General features: G+C 40.7%; 1 protein-coding gene across 4 annotated transcripts in view; it reads left to right on the forward strand.

The window, feature by feature from the left end:
• Nucleotides 1-21,083, forward strand: part of BCAS3 (BCAS3, microtubule associated cell migration factor) — a 265,434-nt gene that overhangs the window by 71,731 nt on the left and 172,620 nt on the right. For all 4 annotated transcript variants that reach the window (XM_026047802.1, XM_026047803.1, XM_026047804.1 and 1 more), the window contains exons 14-15: nt 4,566-4,830; nt 16,058-16,208. In XM_026047802.1, the coding sequence (XP_025903587.1) occupies nt 4,566-4,830; nt 16,058-16,208 (416 nt within the window). The remainder of the gene's footprint in view (nt 1-4,565; nt 4,831-16,057; nt 16,209-21,083) is intronic.

A 21,083-nucleotide genomic window follows, 5' to 3' on the forward strand; every position in this document is an offset into this window, starting at 1 on the left:
ACTTGCTGATGCAATTACCCTCTGAAAGCACAGACTTGTGACAGCCTGGCAGATGCAAACGAGTGTGACAGAGAAGCCTCAGGCACTGTGATTATGTCCCTGACACTGGAAGCCTGGATGGCTCTGGTACCATCATTATAGTTGCTTCAAACCATTTTTAACTATGGGTTGTGCAGTTTTCCTTAGGTGTTTTTCCTTACCTTGTAACAAGTAACATGTGAAAGCTTCTTTTTTTTTTTTTTTTTTTAAAGTCTGGTTGATATCATTTCCATAGTGGCTGATTATGTTTCAATCTGTGTGAATTTAAATTATTGGTAGCTGAAAACTGCATCATCTCTAAAGTGTTCCTGTTGCTACCATGCTGGAAAAGTCTAGTATTTTAGACAGCTGTTTACTATAGGAATGAATTATCTCAGAGAAAGGTAAGAGTCAGGAACAAACCTATCAAATACCTTGGAAAATAAGTATAATACTTAAGAGGAACTTGATTAACGATTTTATCCTGCTAATTATAAATCATTGTTTGCTTGGTTTAAGTGGCTAGTGATTTTTTGTATAGTTTTGGAAGATAAAATAATAATTTTATGAAATATCCTAAGCTATCTCTAGGCTTTTTGAGGATGAGATGCAGCAAATAATCAGTTACATTGGACAGTAAGGTACACCTGTGCTGCCCTTGTGTGTTATTAATTGCTGAATCACTTTGTGCTGTTGAGCAAAACCAAGAATACAAGCAAAAGTGAAAGGGATTGCAAGGAACAGACATTGAAGATATTGTTTGAAGGTGAGTGTGTTCCAGCAAGTAAAGTGAATGTTTTGAAAATATATAAATAATACTTATCACACTCATATTTCTACACCAGAACATTTTGCAGGCTTTTTAGTGTGGTATAGCATGTTCTGAGCTGAGGAAGCTCATTTATTGTAGATGAAAGCTACAGATTGTCACCTGATGAACCTTTCTCTTTGATCTTAAATTGTAAACAGAAAAAAAAAGAGCCTGAAAACAGCATTATCTCAACCTAGAACAAATAAACGTAATAATGATAGCATCTGTGGGCTGATGGCCAGGGTCCTCTGTAATCTTTAGGCTGTCAGACTTCTATTCTGACTCCAAGTGCTGCTACAAGTGACTTCAGCCGGGATAGGTAAACACAGAATGATAAAAACATTCCAGCCGGGACTGCCACAGGACATTTGACACTTTTTTTAGGATATATATACAACGAGCTCGAGGTGCAGAGCTGTGGCACACGCTGCAGTTACAGTTTTGGTGGTACTGCTATTGGTAGCTATTGGAGTGGCAGGACCTTGCTTGAGTGTAAGGGTGACTCTGTGCCCAGCTTCTGCCATTGGTTTCTTTTTATGTGGAGCTGAAATAAATTTTACCCCTTGGGGAGGCAGTCGGGTCCATGTGGGTCTGACGAATCTCTGTGTTAGTCCATTATTTTATCATTTTTTTCACTTCTGTTCGCTGCCATATCACTTCCTTATTTTTTTTCAGTCAAAAAATGTGAAATGCAGACCATTTTTCTAATTTATTTTGACCCTTGTCTCCCGCTCACTGCAGCTCTTTGTTACTCTTTAGTGCTTTGTGTTTTTGCCTCTGCCATCTCTCTGCAGAGCATAATTAAATACTCAGTCATGTCCTTCAAGCACAGGTCCATTCAGCCTGTGACATTGCTGGCGTGCACAAACCTGCGCTGGGTTCCTGTCACGGTGCTGCCAGTTGTGCTTTATCCCTGTTTCCCTTGGCTGTTAATTCAGTGTGGTGAGATGAGTGCAACACGCTTCCTGCTGCTGGTGTAACTTACCCAAATTCATGGCAAGCAGGGCGAAACACGAGCAGGAAAAGCACTGGGAAGGTTATAATGTGTTTTAATAGTTCTTTCTTGTACTTGCTCTGAAAAGACATAGTTGAGATTTGTGAGCTGCTGCTTYGAACTCTTGCATTATGCACAAGCATCGGGAGTGGATTTGCCTGGGACCGCGCGGGCCCGGCCGCTGTCGCACTGAGCGGCTCTGCAGCCTCTCCATGCGGATCAAGTTTGCCTCTCTAGGTACCGTGGCAATTTTGCCCCTTCTCCCTTCTAGGGTCGTATAGCAGAGGGTAGATAAAATGTTGAAATACAGACACAAGTATTAARTCTGTGTTGACCTTGAGCTATAGCATAAACTCTGAACTGAAGGAGATCTACTGTACTTTATACTTCATTAACATATATCTGTAAACACTGTGGGGTCTGGATTGATCTTTGGTATCTAAACATTGCATCATAATTAACAACAAATCCAGAAATATATTATAAATACATGGAATACTAGTACATTAACCTAAAGGACAGCAATAAATTGCAACGTTTAGCATAAACTTGAAAACCACTAATGGGCCACTGTGCAGCTTGTTTATACTATAAGCAGGCAAGAACTCTGTGTAATGTACAGTAACAGTGTGGTGGATAACAGCAAGTCCGATGTGATAATTTATATAAGTCCTTCATGGACACACAAGGCTGACCTTTTTTTTCCAAGTGATTTCTGAGCGTGCTGGAACAAGCAGGGCAACCTTAGCTTGGTCCAGTGTTTCCTTCCAGCTCTACCGAGAAGTCTTGCTTTGCACAAATGGGCGTAGACTACTTTGCACAAGTACTTAATTCATGTATGGACCAGGAAAGCYGCTCTGAATTGAATTCCTTGAGCTTTCTGTTTTGGTGCTGCTGGACTTTCATCTTTGAAACACAAGCTAGGCCATCCTGGAGACTTTGGAGATAAGTGGTGTCATTACAGGTATAAAAGTAGCTTCTAAAAAATTCTTTGTTGATGTTAAGTCAGTTCTCATAGGTATATTCCTATAAACCATAATTCATTCCCACTTAYCTGTCAACACTCTCCTCTTCTGGGTAGACCTAAAAGCCTGTTTGTTCTTTGGTTCTGTGGCTTCAGCCRTATTTTAAGCAGTTGTGACCATGATATTCACAATAGTTTGGGAGTGGGTATTTGTGATAGCTATTTGGAAGAGAGCATTTTGGATTACGTTGTTACAGACTTGCTTCCTGGAGATCAGAAATAGTTCTTTTCTGTGTAATGTTTAGATTGAGGGGAAAAACATCCTGTAATGATTGTTCCCTGGTGTCTTGGCTTGCGTTATCGCATGCCAGGGCCTTTGTATATTTTTAAACAACATAATCCTTAGGATGCGTAGTAAAAAGTGAGTAATAACATGGATACATTCATTTCTGTTACGCAATGGAGTTGCAGAGTTTGGCACCCTAGCCTTGGCATTTCTTTTTTTAGCCTTTGTTAATCCCTAGGGGGTCCCTAATCCTTTTTGAGCCACTGTAATGTGGTGGTGAAACACTCTGTAGGCAACCCAGGGCTTTAAGTGCCGTGACTTTTTTGTAATACCGGTCGCACGGCAAGTGCTAAAGCTGTCACGTTCCTGGGAGGTTGTAGCTGTATCATTAGCAGATCATTTGGGTTTGTCACCATAATTGAAAAGAACAGGTGTGTAACGCTGTTTTTTAGTTTATCTAGGTAATGTTGATAAAGCATTTCGCATAGTGACAGTCTGTCAGACAAATATCTTGTCGCAAGACTTAAATCCCTTTTTATCTCAAGGCTTCGGGGCTCGGTTGGAAACTTGCACTTTGATGAATACTTGCTGCTTTTGTCTGGAGGAGTTGGAGTGCATTTCTGGAATATTTGTCAAGATTTTATCAGTGTTTACTCCAATTTGAGTACCTAGTGTATTGTAAAACTGGCTTCAGAGAAGTCTTAAAGAATTTTATGTAGTTTATGCTATTTAATGAAAACTAATCCTTAGGCTATATGCTCTTTTGCCATGTTAAATCCCACTTATGTACATGGTTCTTGTTGGTCAACTTTTAAACCTTTCAACCTTAAAAAAAAAAAATTGGAAGAATTGTGTTAGGTTTTTTTTTTTTTTTTTTTTTTTTTTTTCCCCTCCCCATGGTAAGTCGTTTTAACCAAGTCTACTTGTTTTCTTGAGTTGATTGCCGATATGCGCCTGGAAACCAAGTTTAATCTCTGTTTTAAAGCATTCCTTCAGGAACAAGAACTTGCTTTCCATCAAAGTGTTACATAAAGCACACTTAAGAGAATTAAATCCTTCTGGATTTCRTATCTGAAATCCCAAGCAGTAGCTACAACAGAAAATATTTAATGATTTTTTTTTCCTCAAGACYAGCCATTCTAAGGAATTACTAAAATGAAAATGACATTTCTCAAGTAGTGGATAAATACTTATGTGCATAGAAAGAAACCTAACTGGGGTCTGTCTTRGGGCTATAATCGCTGATTGGTAAAGATCCTTTTGTGTCTGCTGTTACTATTTCAACATCCACAAGTTCTAGAAAAACGGGCAAAGTTGATGCATTTCTTTTTGATAAAATGTGAACACCGAAGAAGAGGAGAGGTCAGGGTAAATAGCATGAATAGTCAATCCCTGGGTAGATAAATGGTAAGACCATAGCTAAACTGATAGAGCAGTTGCTGCTTAGATGTGTGTACACTGACTCTACCCGCTTCCCTTGTCTGTTTGGCAGGTACAGGACATCTCCTTCAGCCACGACTGTCGCTGGGTGGTGGTGAGCACCCTCCGTGGCACTTCGCATGTTTTTCCCATCAATCCTTACGGAGGGCAGCCCTGTGTCCGGACACACATGTCGCCCCGCGTGGTAAATCGCATGAGCCGCTTCCAGAAGAGCGCGGGCTTGGAGGAGATTGAGCAAGAGCTGACTTCGAAGCAAGGAGGGCGCTGTAGCCCTGTCCCTGGCCTGTCAAGCAGCCCGTCTGGCTCCCCACTCCACGGTAATTCATCTCTTTAGTTTGCCCTCCTCTTTCAGCTGGTTACTGGTAACTTGTCTGGGTTCAGAATTTGCTGTTTACGTTTAGAATTTGCACCTTTTTAATGCTCCTTCCCAGCAAGAGCAAGTCAGAAGTTCCCTTGAAGAGAAAAGATGCAGTATAAATTTGGGAGGGCCACATGCCCCGACCACTGAAGTTTTTCTTTCACCATTAGACAGCAGCTGAACATGTTGTGCTTGAAACAGGCTTTGGATTCCTGTAAACAATTATAGCACTTTTCTCCATTGATATCACCAAGAGAAGAGAAAGCAGCTATCAACTTCTGTAGGTTTTATCCAGCCAATTTTGTTTTCTGTCAAGAGAAATTACAGTAAGTTGTTGCCTTTACAATATTCCTATGTACACTTAATGTTTTTAAATAGATTTGACTCGTTTATGAGAAGAGGAAGCAGTTTCATATGGCATTATCATTCCGTGGGCTTCAACGCAGCAGGGTTGCTGTGACTACTGAAAGGTTGATAATTATGCCCTAGTAATTGGAAGCAGTGAGTGATGACTAAAGTGCAGATGAGATCTCAAAAATAATACTGCAGTCCCTTACAAGAAAGGAAAATCCTTTAAATGSTTCTTGCTCCTCCACTACTCCTGTCCACCTAGCAGACTTAGTGTATGAGTATGTAATAAGAGTAGGATATTAGGCACATGTTGTTGTTTAAATGATATAATCCAGAACGCCATGGTGCTTTGAATGAAAATAACAGATTTTTAGACTTAAAACGTTCTGTGTCTTACCAAAAAAAMCCAAAATCTTAGACAAAAGATAAAAATGTTTAGTTTTGAATGACCTTCACTTGGTAAAATAATGTTTTTAGTAATACTTATTGCAAGTTTTTCATTTTGGTAATCTTTTAGTTTACCTAGCACAAGTTGGGCTGGATATTAAACGATACTATATGCTTCTTAGAAACCCTCTTATCAACTTGAAAAAAATTTACTGTGACTTTCACTGGAGGGATTTCGTGGGCATTTTTGTAAGCAACTGTGGGATTATTTTAATTTGTGAACTAAAATGTGTTTATATGGATTGTAACAACTACCATAATGTAATGTTAAATCATATTTGGAGGAGTTACAGCAGTCTTGACAGGAGTGTAACTAGCTCAGAGCAGAACAGTTCTGGGTTTAATTCTTGGCTTTACTTTTAACTTGCTGTGTGCCTWCTGAGTTTTATTCAACTTGTTTTTGTATACTGGTTTACCACTTTATACAGGAGTAATAATCTCTGTGACCTGTACGCGCAGAACTTAGAGGAGAATTTTAAGAGGATATTTGTGATTTTTATAATTCCTTGGCTGGTTAGAATTTTTGCCAAATTAAGAGTTAGACATACGTTCTTCACTATTACTAYGCAAGAAGGAGCAGCGATTACCAAAAAGTATTAATTCACATGTCTCTCTTTTTTTGGTCTATTTAAGAGTTTTTGTATCTACTTTCTGTAGAATACTGAAGAATAGTGAGTGGTTTTAATTCATGAACTAGTTAGAATTTTTACAAAGTTGGGAGTTAGACGTATATTCTTTGGTATAACTACTCAAGAAAGAATAGCTATTACTTTCCTTAGTCATCCGTATAAATGCAGATGACTATAATGGAAATATTAGCACAGAGGAGTGTCCCAGAGAGCACTGTTGCAGTGATGTAAACTGTTGATTAAATGGCAGGGGTGTGTGTGTGTGTGTGTATGTGTGTGTGTGTGTGTGTGTGTGTGAGAAATCTTGACTTTGTGGTTTTCCTGTTACGTCCCTTGCAACTTAGAGCAGCTTTGAGTAAACCTTAAGCTAGAAAAAACTGCAGTTAGTCCTTCTAGTATTTCCTTCACGTTACCGTAACACTGTAGTGATCTCTGGCTAAAAGCAGGGATTTCTGTTCACGGAAATCTTATGTGTTATCGCTTCTTTTGACTGCCTATTAGAGCTTGGTGATAGAAATTTTTGATTTTTTTTTTGTTCCTCTAAATATTTGCAGAGTTCAGCCTTTGCAATGCTTTTCTCACTTGTTTTTTACTTCTAGTTTCAAAATGAAACAATTTGCTATGAGTGTAGCAGCAAAGCAATCCTTTATTTACATTTTGTTCCAAGTACCCTACAAATTGTTTACCCATACAGTGCAAGTCTTTACTGGGGAGGGGGCGATGATTTCATTCCCAAATGAATCATCGTTCAGCTTTGTTCTTTTTAGCAGAATGAAATGAACTGTTTCATAGAAACAGAAGATGATGAAGAGATTTTTTTTTCTTGCACMTTTTATAGCTAGCAGAGATTTTGTTGGTGCTGTTTTATCTGTTAATCCCATGAGGTTGTATTTTTCTCATTCAGTTGGGTTGCTGGAGTATTGTCAGTAATATCGGAGTTAAGTTGCTATCCTTTTATGGGCTTTTACTATTCTAAGACTGTTATGACATCAATTGGTTGCGGGACTGAAACTTAAAGTGGAATATGGCCTTACATGACCTTTTTACGCATGTAACATAGAGGTGTCAGTACATAGCCATCTTGCAGGTATGCTTTATTGTAAAAATGGAAAGCTGTGTGCATCTCAAATTATTTTGCAGATTAAAAATTAGCAATTATTACCGTTATTGCTCATACCAACAGTAAGTTTGTCTGAACCCCCTCAGAAATTTTTGCTGTTATTCACTACAAGGTTTTCCAAAGCTATAACCTGGCACAAACATTTGTATATTAAGTTGAGTGTACATTGAACCTTTCACTATGCATTGTCACCTACTAAGGATAATAATTTTGGGAGGGAATTACTGTTTTCTAAATTTTTTTTAGTTGTAGGTTGAAGTTTTTACTTGGATTGTGCTATCTTGCCTAAGGAGTATTTGTAATGCACARTGGAAACGTAAGACATAAATACAGTACTGTGAAAAAGCAAGCTGGACTGTATATATTACATCTAGSCTGAATTTAGCTCTAGGAATATTATGGTTTTTTTTGCAATGGAAACTGTGCTATAATAGACCTTTTTTATTTTTTATAAATGAATTGGCTTTCCCTCACTTTTCCTTTTTTTATAATGAGCCTGCAGCATGAGGAAAATCCGAGGAGTTTGACAAGTGTGCACTCGGAGATGCCTGGAATATTTTCGTGTTACTTTTCACTATTTCCCAGAGTGAAACTCCTTTTACTAGAAGAATTCTTATGGGAAAGCAGAGTTGAAAGGACTGACATCATCAGCCCTTCCTGCAAAACAGATTGGTTTCCTTTAAGTAACACTCACTTAAGAAACTACCTATTTGGAGAGAGGAGGACAAAAATAGTTTCAAAGAAAATTAACTGTATAGTAACTTCAAGGCCTGGGCGGCAGCTTCTTTCTGAAGTTCAACTCGGGCACTACGCTGTGAGCACGAGCTGAAAAACAGCTCTTTGAAACGTCTCTACTAGGCTTTCTTTTTTATAACTTGGAGTTTCTCTCCCGAACATGAATTTTACAAATATATTAAAATAGGAGATGCTGTAGAAYGGGCCCAATTTTTTAATTTACTTTTGGGGTTTGCGTCTGCTTGACGGTTACACCCTTCGGCAGCGTTACCATGGCGCGTTTTGTGGGTTTTCCGTGTGGAGGAGCACGGTTCCCTGCGTGTGCCGCWGTCACCGTCCCCATCCTCAGCCCCATCCTGCTCCCTGCGCATGCTGCTGTCCCCATCCTCGTCCTCATCCYCATCCCCATCCCCRTCCYCGTCCTCGTCCCGTCCCGCTCCCCGCGGGGCGCCGGCCCCTCTAGAGGGCGACGTTCTCTCAGCGATGGCGGCGCCGCTCGGCCGCGCTGCTCGTGCTGCGCCTCGGCGGCAGGACGCTCGCGGGGCCGCCTCGTCCACAGGACGGGCTTCTGAGCGCGATTTTTATGCCGTGTCGCTCATGTCGATCCCCTGAGTTGAGGGGAAGAGGTAACTTCTAATGAGCAGAGCCCACAAATTACCTGTTGGGCCTGTTCAACCTCGCGGCCTTGCAGGGCCGTGGTCGCCTTCCGGAAGGTGCCCGCAGGGCGCCGGGTGTCAGGGGCACCCGCAGCCGCACCTTGTGGGTCAGGGAGGAGCCTGGGGGAGCTACTGGGGGTGAAGACACAACGGGTGGCTTTACCTGAGTGATCTCGGTCTAAAATGATACGCTTGGTCAGAAGGCGAGCAAGGGGAGAAGCTAATGGAGGAGGTTTGGTTGTTGAGGGTGTAGTATGATAAGAAAGGTTAGTAGTGAAGAAAGGTAAAGATCCTTGAATATGAAGCTCTGTGACATAGCCAAAGAGGGAAAAGAACGGGAGAAAAGCTGCTGGGAAGGCTCTTCTAGTGAAATTAGCCCAAATATTGCCTGCCTCCCGTGCAGTGGGTCCCTTCAGGGCACAGCTGAGCGGGAATCCAAGGCGAGCGCCTGGGCCTGCAGGGCTGAATCAAATGCTCTGTGCGCGGGACCTAGGGCTGACTAGGCACTAAATGGGTGCTGCTCTTGTTGTCTTTGAGTTTATTATTCTTGAGTAAGGCATTTAAATCAACTGTGCATTTTTGGTAGTCCGAAAAATGTAAACACTTTATGGAGAGAAACGTAAGCAGTAAGATTGAAAATAAAATATACTTGTATCTTTTAAAAAAGGTTTATCTTTACCCTTCTTAAATATGCTGATTTGGCTTATTCTATTTGCTTAGTCTTTGTGGGCTGTTAAAATCAGTTGCTTTTTCCCATCTCAAGGAAATGCATCTTTGACACTTCTCATGACCTGAGTCACGATGCTGTCACCGAGCCAGAAAACATCCTTAACGGTCATGGGTAAAAGAGCAGAGCTGCTGAGGGCGTGTGTGGTGGGTGGAAGAGGGAGAGAGGTTGCTACAGTTTACTTGAGTCCCTATTCTATGGGTGTTTCAGACAAGCCATTTATTATAATTATTCATGGCTATTATTATCAAGTTCTCATTGCAGCGGTTCTCAAGGCAAATTTTTTTTTTTTTTTTGCATAGCTTGAGATAAATACTGTGCATTCAAGCCGGTTTGAGTTCAGACACTAAAATATTGTGCTAACTGTTGCAGATGGAATAAGCTATAGGTAAAAACATACAAAAATAAGATAGAAAGTAGTATTAAATGTATTTTGCCATGGGTACCAAATTCTAAAGAATTTGGTACCTGAAGTTCTGAAGGGCGCTCTTGGTGGCCGTGCTGCCCTGTTTAGCAGCTCTGGGTGCGGTGCAGTGTGGCCAAGCSCCTTCCCCATGGTCCCCACGAGGGCAGGAGCCAAGGTGCAAAGCCACGGACGGAGAGCGCGGCGGCTCCCTGGCCCCCTGCCTGCAGCTGGCGTTTACTGGGGATGACCTAATGGTAGAAGGGCCGGTGTGGCTGCTGCTGCTGCTGGTAACTGCCATCTGGAGCGAGCCAGCCCGAGTGTCGCTGCCGCTGCCTGCTTTTCGGCCGCGCAGAGCCCGGAGCCACCAGCTGGCAATCGAGTTTTGTTGTTGTTTTTACTGCAGGGAGAGTTTTGCCCATACATGGAGCTGAGCTTTGCACCGACRATGTTTTCGGTTAAATAAATCTTGAAAATGATTATTAGGCCAGATAGATGTGTGGGTTTCCGGAGAGGGCTGGGTTTCAATCAACTGCTTCAAGGCTACTTGAGAGATCCCAGTTCCAAGTAGAGCCTGAGTTTTGAACTGTTTTTCCGTAGATAGACAGAGGCAGCAGGCAGCAAAGGGGGCAGTAGTAGTTTCTCATCTCTGACCCTTTTGCAGGGACAAGAGGTGCACAGAGCATCAGTGGGACAACACCTGGTAGTTGAGGGACAGAGATTCTGAAACTGAAGCTRGTAGAAGAACAGAAAATTCAGAAGGATGAAAAGGAGTGTGAGGAGGAAATGCTCAGATTTTGTGCAGATGACGTGGCACAAAACTTGAAAAGAGTAGAGCTTAGAAGAGCTCGAGTTCAAGGAGCTCGGTTAAGAGGGCAGAGGAGTCTGTGTCTCATCTGTAGCCAAGACGCTCGGCCTGGTGTTCGCGTGGCTCCGGAACGTGCCGGAGGTGCGAGCCTGCCGCTCGGAACAGGCAGCTCCACTGTTGGAGCCTGAGCGTGAGCATTAGTGCAGCTGTGTTTCGCAAAGCTCCATACCAACCAGTTTCAAACGCTGCAAAAGCCAATTGGTTTTGCAGAAAAAAATAGTGAAACATTAATTTCTCACATGAGTTTGCACAGAGTTAATTTAGTGATAGATTTTGGACTTGTAGCAGTTTAGCTGAGAGGAAAAAAAATGCTCTAAATGGCTAAAATGGCTAAACATGCTGCATCTAACAAAAAAAGCTTTCTTTAATGAGTCTAATTATATTGTAAATGTTGAGGATTAGGGTGAGAAGTGAGGTTAGTTTGGAAGAATACAGTTTGAGCAAACTGCAATGAATATTTAATTTGGAAGTGATAGTTTTACAATTAGTTGACTTTTATTCCTATTTTCTGGGAAAAATGAGTAGCATTTTATGAAGAAAAATGAAACATATTTGCATGGAASAAAGCAGAAAAGAAAAAAAAACACGTTGGCAGTAATTAGTGCTCGTGGTATTGAGCGGGTCTTTGGAGGCTATTGAATTTGCCTGTCAGTGCTCGGGAACAGCTCCGAGAGGCAGCACCGCTTCTGCGGGGCGCTTTATTCGGGTCACAAGGCAGTGTTTCTCACCAGGGCGCTGCTGTTTCCTCTTCCGACTGTAGTAGGTTACAGATGATACTGGAACATGTCTGAGAAAAGGTCAGAAGAGAGGGTGAAAGTCTTGGAACTGGAGCTGGGAAGCTTTTTATTCTCGTCTGTGAGACTTGGTGTGTTGAATAAAAAAGAAAACAAAATAAACCGCCGTATATACAACACTTCTATTTTCCCTGGCATTTGCTATTTTCCAGTTAGGGTTATATTTCTCCTACATTATATAATTAGTGACTGTTTAGTGGAGTTATCTTCAGCATTCGGCTGGACAGAAGTAATGGCTAAACCAAATTCATTTTCCCTGAAGGCAGCCTCCTGGTGACTGCATAGCCTCAAGTTCCTCTGCTTTTATGTACCAAATTAAAGATGTTTATATGTAGTGTTAATGTCATTAAAATATGTGCTACGCTTTGAAACCTACTCTGTTAAGTTCTGTGAGATATAAAGGCTAATCAAATGGTTTTGAATTTTAATGATGGTCACTATTAATCAGGCTTTTATTATAGGAGAGTAATAGAATAATGAAAACAAGAAAAAAAGTCCCCACAAACTTGTTACTGTGCAGCTGAGAGGTGCTCAGTGCTGCTTATCTCAAGGGTATGSAGAAACCAAAACACGATTGTTGCTTTCCTGCTAGGAAACCCTTGGCCTTGCTTCATGACCAGGTGGAATTTTGCAACGCAGGAATCCTGCAGCACTGCAAAGTGGAGGCAGTACCTGCACATATGTTTGAAACTGCTGGGGAAATTTAATGGGTAAAAATTACGTAATTTCACTGTAATTTGGTGTGTGTCCTCACAAGGCTAAAGAGGGTAGCTTGGGTTTTATAGCCTCCGAATTTCCTCTAATAGAGCTGACGTGGTTGAGGCTACTGTCYACATGTGAGGCTATGTCCCCCAGTAAGACATACTGCAGTTGGACTTGAATGAGGAAACAAGTAATTCAGTTGTTTTAATGTGCTGCTGTGCACGTACCAAAGAGAAGAGCAGAGCTACACAAGGACACTTTGAGGAACTAATCTAGTATTTTTACATAACCTTGTTGCACGTGCAGTGCTAATACAGAGCTCGTTGGTGCTAACGTGAGTTCACCAGCAGTGCTGTGTTTTGTCGTTCTTGTCATTAATAGCAGCCAAAATCAGGGTGACTTTCTCCCTCTCTGATGGTCTGTGGTGGTTGGGTGCTCTGCAGTGCTCCTCTGCATGCTGACCAGGCTGAGACCTGGCCTGGCCTCCTTGAGGCTTGTAGTTGATCAGAAGAGGACAGGTTTACTGTATTAATTACTTTGGATTGAATGTTTTTTAACAAGTGTTACAAATGGTATTTCTAGTACGTTTTCCCCTGAGCATAGCCTTCCTTTCAAAAATCTATTTATGAAAATGAAAGAAATGTGTGATTTGATCAAATGTCTGAAGCTCACATTCATGTCTTTGAGAGTTTCACACTTCCCAAAATGACTGGGGGCAAACTACTCTGTGATGCCAAGGTAAAATTTGTAGCCATCAATGATGGAATATCACAGTGTCCAAGGAACCTAGGTAAGGGTCAGGTAGCCTGAAATTGGAGCTTGTTGCGGCTCGAGGAAGTCGAGGAAGGAAGGTGGTGGCGAGGGGCTGGGGAGCGGAACGGCCGCAGCTCCGCGAGGCCTCACCTACGGGCAGCTACTGATGGCTTTTCCACAAATGTCCAGCTTTGTCAAAAAGCAGTAAATCTTGTGGAGTTTATTTTCCTTATAGCATCTGTGTTTTATAATGGTGCTTTTAATTTGTTTTTTCTTTGTCTGCTGGGATTTCTTTTGTCCGGCACTTTCAGACCTCCCTTTTTTCTTTCCATTTTTTTCCAGGGAAGCGAGTCTGTGAATGACGACTGGCCAGGGAATAGGCCCGTCAAGGCCGACGTGACAGGCTGCTCCCCATGCGGAACAACAAAGCCCATTGTTGTTTTCTTTCTTCTCTTTTATCCTCAACTTAATCCATTTTTTCCTATGAGCATTTGTGGAACAAAATGTCTGGAAAAATGCGGCTCAGGGTTTGACCAGCTAGTATGGCAGTGTTTGTGTTAAGGATCTTCAGCCAACAGGACCGAGAGAGGACCCATGGGGCTGGAGGTTATTCTTGCTTATACATACATTTCTTTAGGAGTGTCAGTATATACTGTCCCCACGTGGCAAGGTGACAGGAGTCCAGGGTTCCTCAGTCCGCAGAAAGGGTTTGTTTCTGGAGGATTTGCACTTGGCCGTATTTGTTGCATGTCCTTTGACAGGGAATCAACAGCTGCACGAACGTAGACGTGATGTTGATGCTCTGACTGGGTCCGTYCTGCTCTTCTGGCCTGATCCTGCAGTCTCTTGCACACAGAGCTCCCCTCTAGTGCAGGAGGAGCTGCCCTCACACCTGCAAGGGTTGGAGGAAGGATGGAGGCTTCTTGCCGAGTTTCTGGAGGGAAGTAGCACACCATAAAATATTTTAAATCGCTAATTTTAAATAAGTAGCATTGTTGTTGAAATAATAGATTAGTAGGCAATAGTTATTTAATCCTGTGGCTTTCTGAGTAGGCTTAACTCAGAATAATGCAGAAACTCGTCCTCTTGTAGGAGGGATGTCTGCAAATATCTTCCCTTTCTGCATACAAATATTCTGTTGAAGAACTAAAAAAACTTTTGCATATGGAAAACAATGTGTTGTTGAGAGTGGAGTAATTAAATTTGCTGAGAGGAAGCAACCCGGTACAGGACAATCATTTGCTTCAGTGATTCATAGTTAGTCGTTATATTCCTAAGAAGTAAAAGAAAAGAAACTAGAATTTCCAGCCCCTCCTGCAGCTCCCCCAGCCTGTCTGCTGGGCTGCTGCGGTTGCTCCCAGTGAGTGGAGGAGAGCACAACGTGTTCAGAGCAGCTTTGGTTTCATGCAACATAATTAGACAATAATGCAGAAAACTCTTCGTGTTGCTTTCGACAAGAGCCAGGGATGTGTTAGGAAACTAATCTTAAAAAATTAATTGCATCTCAGACTTAATCTTAAAAAATGAGGCCTTTTTTTTTCCTTCTTCCTGCTTCTTTTTATTCCGAGTTGGTGCAGGAAAATTGCTATTAATGAAATCTGTTCTCTGAGACTTCAATAGACTTGTTGTTCATTAAAGCCTTGCTGTTTCTCTTAAAATGTATTGACCAATGTTGAGGCCAGATACTTAACACAAAATCCTCTTTGTARTTTCATCATTTTTGCTATTGTGCTTTTCTAAGATGCAGCGGTCCCTGTACTTTGTAGAAAAACAAATAAAACCCCAAAGCTTACAGTTATATAGTATTAAAAGAAGGGTAAAGGAAGCATTGAGTGTCTTTAGGATGATGAGACATTCATTAAGATTTTTCCGCCTTCCTTTTCCTATTTTCAATCCATCTGAAGCACCATTAAAGCTTTTCAGCCAGCTTCCTGTGAGAAACCCTTTGCTGTGCTGTTTTTCTTCCTTGAGAAAAGGTGGCTGCTCTTCAGGGAGATTGTATGGATTTGGCCTGGGATTTGTATAATATCTGTGCAGAATGCAGCAGTTGTTTAGGAACCTAATTCCCAATATGGTCCCTTTTGATTACGAACAAAGCCAGCGTTTCACAGCATTATAGGAACACAGAAAAACAAGTTAATGATCTAAACCTTTTAATTCACGGTTGCTTGTCTATTTAAAGTACTTTTGATTCTGTTATAAACAGACTGGCCCCTTTTTTTGTTTAACTCCTTTCTTTGGGTTCTTCACATTTCTTTCTCTCCTGTCCATGAAATTTGGAGCTCGTTTCCTTTTCTAACTGAAGAATGAAAGGTTGTGACTACAGAATGATACAGAAAGTAAGAAAGCGTATCTAAACTGGGCATGTATCCAGCACGGAGCTCTTTGAAACAAGCTCTATTTAGAGTTGTTAGGATTTTTTTGTTATGTTTTCCCCTTCCTCCTTTTGATTACCTGCATTTCGTTTGTTGTATTCCTTTTTTTGAATATAAATGTCGTTACTTTTTTCAATACTTGCTTGATTTTTTTTTAAAGCTTCTGCCCTGGCTTTGCTCTCTGCAGATGCTTGTAGTATTTTTCTGCTTTCTTAGTCCAGCTGATTGCTGTTCTCTGTGCTTGTATCCATAAAGGCAACAAGAGCAACTTTTTCAGGACTTTCAATTATGATCACAGTAGGGAAATAGTTGCCTTTTTTTTTTTAAATAGAGAATTTGAATCTAGGATTTGTTGTTTTGGACTGAAAAGAATACTCGGTCAAATGACAGTAGCATAAATAATCCCCTTTGCCTAGAGGGAAACCTTAACCCCATAAATAAGCGTATGTGTATGTATCTGCTTCTGTTGTATTTCTATACGTATATTTTTACCTGAATTTGAGATGACTCTCTTTGTTTTGTTTGTTTGGAATAGGAGCTTGTTATTCCTTTTTCTAAGAAATGATGCATAGAGGGGAAAAAAAAATATCTGGTAACTCATTTCATTGCATCTTTGTGCCACGCAGGTAAGCTGAACAGCCAGGACACTTACAATAACTTCACCAACAACAACCCCGGGAACCCTCGGCTCCTGCCTCTTCCGAGCTTGACAGTGGTGTTGCCCCTTGCTCAAATCAAGCAGCCAATGACATTAGGGACCATCACCAAGCGCACAGGGTAAGTGTCTCCACGCAAACCTTTCCTAACGCTGTTATTTATGATTTACAATGAAATAATTCACTGCTAGTAATACTTATTCTTTCTTTCCTTCTGGTACATACATTTAAATGGCAACAGAATAGAGAGGAGAAAAGGTGTCTGTGGGGGAAACTAGCAAAGAAAATCAGCATCCAATAAGCAAACAAACCGTGAAAAGCAAAATCTGTCCAAGAATTCAGGAGTGTTTGCTTGGATGGGTTATTTTCTTGCAATCTACCATGCGGGAAATCCTGTACACTGACATCAGGAGAAGTTTCACACCACAAATTGGTATGATGCATAAACAGACCTGCCTTCTGTAAAATAAGTTATGAAAAGTTTTTAGCTTACAGATAGGAAAAAAAGTGTTTATTTTGATTTCCAAACTTTTCAACCAGAAATGTTTTTTGGCAATCATAAATAGAGAGAGAACCAGAATGAACATAAAGAGGAAACTTGATTCCAATGTTTTCTTGACATTATTTATCCATTTAAGTGACTGCTCGGTACCTTATAATTTCTCAGAAGATTTTGAGAGTTTTATAAACTGAAAAGTTTTTTAAATTGATACATACATTTCCAATGGTTGATATTTTTGTCTTGCTTATCTCAAATCTATTCTTTTTTATTTCTGTTTTTTTTTTTTCATTTTGTACATAAAGCTGGTAATTGATCTTTGTCTTCTCTCTCTTTTTGGTAGACTTTAAAAACCCTGAACTTTTTTTTTGAAGTTTTAAAGACTGATTCATTTTGTGTGTTACAGATTGATGTTTCTGTATTCATTTAAAAAAAAAAAGTTTGAATTCTGTTTGTACAAAATAGTTGAGATTGCTACAATTTGTATTTATTCCCCTTGATTTTAGCAAGCGGAGTAGGCAGTGTCTTGCTTCATTAGTTTCTTGATTAAATGCCAGCAACTAGGTGAATTTTACTGTTTTCTGACCCAGGAGTTATTTTTCAGGAAGGAACTCAGGGTTATTCCCTCTCTTCAGAATTACTCCATATTCTTCAATTAAGTGTTTAGACACTGTGTAAAATGTGTTTTTTATTGCTTGTTCATCAGTGTAAGTATGCACAGTGAAATTCTAAAGCTTACATGTATGTATGTATATGTATGCCTATATATGTATTTATCTAACAATCCTGCCCTGCTCTCGCTGCTGTAAACAGGAATTTCCCTAGGCTTGCAGAAACAAATTCTGAACTAAACATAKAATTGCTTTAAGCATGGAGACCTTCTTCCCAAATTTCAGAGATATTGTAAATAGGACTTAGGAAACAGTGAAGAAACAGGACCAGGGTTATACTGTGGTTTGCTTTTTGCATGCATACATTTCAAGTGCTTATGTTGGGAATTTTTTCCTGCTTACACTTAATCCCAGGCAAGGAAAATGGATTGTGTTTAGTAGTCAGAAGGGGTAGAGCAGGTGTGATCTGGGGTGAGGACAGGAAGGCAGCAAAGATCAGAAAAAGATTGATGTGTGTGGAAATGAGCAGAAAGACACAGTTCTGGAAAGAAGAATATATACATATATATGTATACATATACATATATGTGTGTGTGTGTATATATATGTATATAAAAAAAAAAAAGGGAAGGAAGTACTGAAGGGTAAAAATGTCACAGTCGGCCAAGAACAGAAACGTGACTGAATTGTACTGGTAGCTTGCCAAAATTGGAGTAGATGATTAGAATTAGAGAGCAAGAGATGTAGGTGAAGAAATAAAAAGATGTTTGAGRGTCTGTGGGAGGAAGAGGGTGGCCTGATGGGGAAATGGTGAGTGAGACACGTTCTAAAATAAATGAAAAAAAATCACCCATTGATGCAGTTAATTACAAGGGTCATCAATACTGCTGCCTTTAGGAAGACCATCTCGTTAGTGGAAATACTATGGTGATACTACCATTTTTTTTACAACTATTTTAAATGTAATAAATTGTGCTTCATATATTCTAATCTTAAAAATCTGGAGTATATTCAAATGGTTCATAATTTTCCTTAAGTAAACTTTACCCTGTGTGAAGTGTTCTTGTCCAGTTATTTTGTATAATTCTTAAATTGCTTAGAGTCAAAATATTCAGTAAAGCTTATATAGAGCAAAAACATCCCCAAAACAACAGAAAAAAAAAAAAAAAAGGAAAAAAAAAAAAAAGAAAAAAATAAAAACAGGTCTGGGAAATACCCGCTGTGTAAATTGAGTTTTCATGAATGAGGGTCATAATTGTCAGCAAAGGCTGTGTGAACGTGTAATGCAAAACTGAGAGATCCCTTCCCTTGTTCTGCGTCCAAAATATTTGATGAAAGTACACAAAATTAACATGAAAAGCTGCATTTCCAAAGCAGGGATTTGGGAGGAATGCCTTGGATCCGGGAAGCCTGGCATGCCCAGAATGACCGCATTGAGACAGCAGCCTTGACTGAAAGCTCCAGGGGGCAAAGCGTGTGTTTAACATATTTAACATCTGCCCTCATATTTCTAGAAACACATAGCGATGCAAGGCTGCGCGCTGGAACATTTACCCAGGACAGGGACCATCTGCCTCTCTCGGAGGAGGTAGGAGGCGTGGATTACTGCAAATGGCAACAGACAGATGTATTTACACCTCCGTGGTCAGCACCTTTAAGCACTGCTCCGAGGAAACAAGGCTCCTCTTTGGAAGCAGCTGCTTAACCTTGTGCTCGTGCAGCGAGCGGAGCAGGCGCTCGCGGTTGCAGCTCGCAGGCTCCTTCGCTGCTGCTTCTAGAGAGTTGCAGGCGTGATGTGCGGCCGGGGAGAGCTCGGCACGCAGGAATGGGCGCTCAGTGGCCCTGTGTCTGCCCCTTGGGCTGCTTGGAGCCCTGGAAGGGCTGCTTCACCCTGCAGGTTCTTAACTGCCTTTTACAGCTTTCATAAAGCAAAAAGATGCTCTTTGAGCTTACATCGAAGAGAACAACAGTTTTTGTGCAAGGGGTTGATGAGCGCTCCTCTGAGAAGCTTACTTGTAAGGCACATCGTGAGCAGGGGAGTAGGCAGTTTTTAAAAATGACTCCTGGTAGCCCTGTGGAATTGACAGAGCAGGATCTGGAGCTGTGTCTGTACAGCACCTTCCTCGCAGTCAGCCTGTGGGTTTCGGAGCAGTTTGGATCCCTCCTCAAACCCTTCCTGTTAATGCAAGTTCTCTCTCACTCCGCGCTGCGGAGCGTTGCTTGCTCGCTTGCCCATCTCTGTTGTTTCCTTGTTTCTTGCTATGTTTCTTCATTGCTTTTTCCAAGCTCTTGCAGTGATTTCCCCACCTTCATGCAGCACTTCCCTTTCGTTCCCATATTTTGTCATCAYGTTGACTCCTTTCCTGTAGTTTGTACTGTCAGCACAATCTGAAGAACAGATAGCCCTTCCCAAAGGGGCTCTAAGACTAATGAGGAAGGAAGCATCTTATGTTTTAAAGATTAGGGGGATGTAAGAGAGTAAAAACTAGTTTTAATAACTCTTTGTACATCTGTGCCTCAGTTTCCCTCTCACTTTTAATAGCAGTGCTGACTTCCTTCTCTGCTGAATGGATTAATTCATTGCTCTTTTACAAAGAGCTTATAGATTTGAGAGAACTGTATCATCCATCTCATGCTTGTCTATAAAAGACAGTGGGCTAGAATATGTTAGAGGGCAGCTTTGTGCCTTGCAGTAGCTTTTGTAACCATGCCTTGTGTTTATGGAAGGAGCTGCAGTTAGTGTCCGGTTGGAACAAAKGTAGGAACTTAGACGGGCTGTAAAAGGAAGGAGGAGAGAGAAAAATAGGAGATAAAAGAGCTGCTAGAAAGGAAAAACTCTTGTAAAAGTTGGCTTCGCTGATCGTGGCATTGAACTTCTCGAGGGCTGGTCATTGTATTTATATCRTACTTCACTTCCAAATTCATGATAGCTCTAGTGAAACAGCTCCTGTTTCCTTCATTACTAGCACCTTGTTAAAACAGATGCCCACCAATGCACCTTACAGAGCAGGAGCAAGTCTTGTCTTTTCCATTCTTCATCTCATTCTCCTTTTTGTTTTTTTGTTCCCTACCCCTATAAAGAAATGGAAAAATAGGTAAAGACTCTGTTGAATCAGGATGAGATTTTATCATTTTACTCTTTCTCGTTGTTTCTATGAAACATACTGAAAATCACTGATGGCCATTTGATATATTTTGACTCGGAAGAGATGTATTTATCCCAGGTGTTATTACTGAGGCAAGCAAAAATAAGGAGAGCGAAATCGTGATGTTGTGGTTCAATTAAGTAGGTGACAATAGTGGAAAAGGAGAAAAAAATAAAACCAAAGCCAAAGAATTCAGAAAAATAGGTCAATTTGCTTGCGCTTTGGAGCTGGATATGCTGTTTTAGGCACATTTCACAAAAATACTTGTCATTATCTTAGGCATCTATGCTAAATTCTGGTAATAAAGTGACTACCCAAATGATTTATAATTGTTAGAAATAATTTGCACTGCAGTAGTCAATGCAGTGATTTTCGGATGCCTTTTTTTTTTTTTTTTTTTTTATGGAAGGATTCTTACTTCAGATTGCAACCCGACAGCAATGAGGGTTAGGGTGAATGAGGATATTGCACACTTCATTAGGAGTTTAGAATTGCATGTTTTTATTAAGCATGCTAACAAAATTGAAGAAGTTTTGAATTTGAGAAAACTTGATCAGATACCACATTAAGTGAAAGTAAATATTCTGTGGAATGATTCTTTTGAACCAGACACTGTCCTCATTTAGTCAATTTTCTTTTCAATTCCTGACTAGCTTATGGAGAACCTCAGTGAGTTTTTTTGCCTTGGCATGGCTGCATTCCTGTCACTGAATATATAGCCATCTGGTGCTGTCTTTTTG

This window comes from Nothoprocta perdicaria, unplaced genomic scaffold (genome assembly GCF_003342845.1).
Source record: "Nothoprocta perdicaria isolate Ctin4 unplaced genomic scaffold, notPer1 scaffold_50, whole genome shotgun sequence".
NCBI classification, from domain to species: domain Eukaryota; kingdom Metazoa; phylum Chordata; class Aves; order Tinamiformes; family Tinamidae; genus Nothoprocta; species Nothoprocta perdicaria.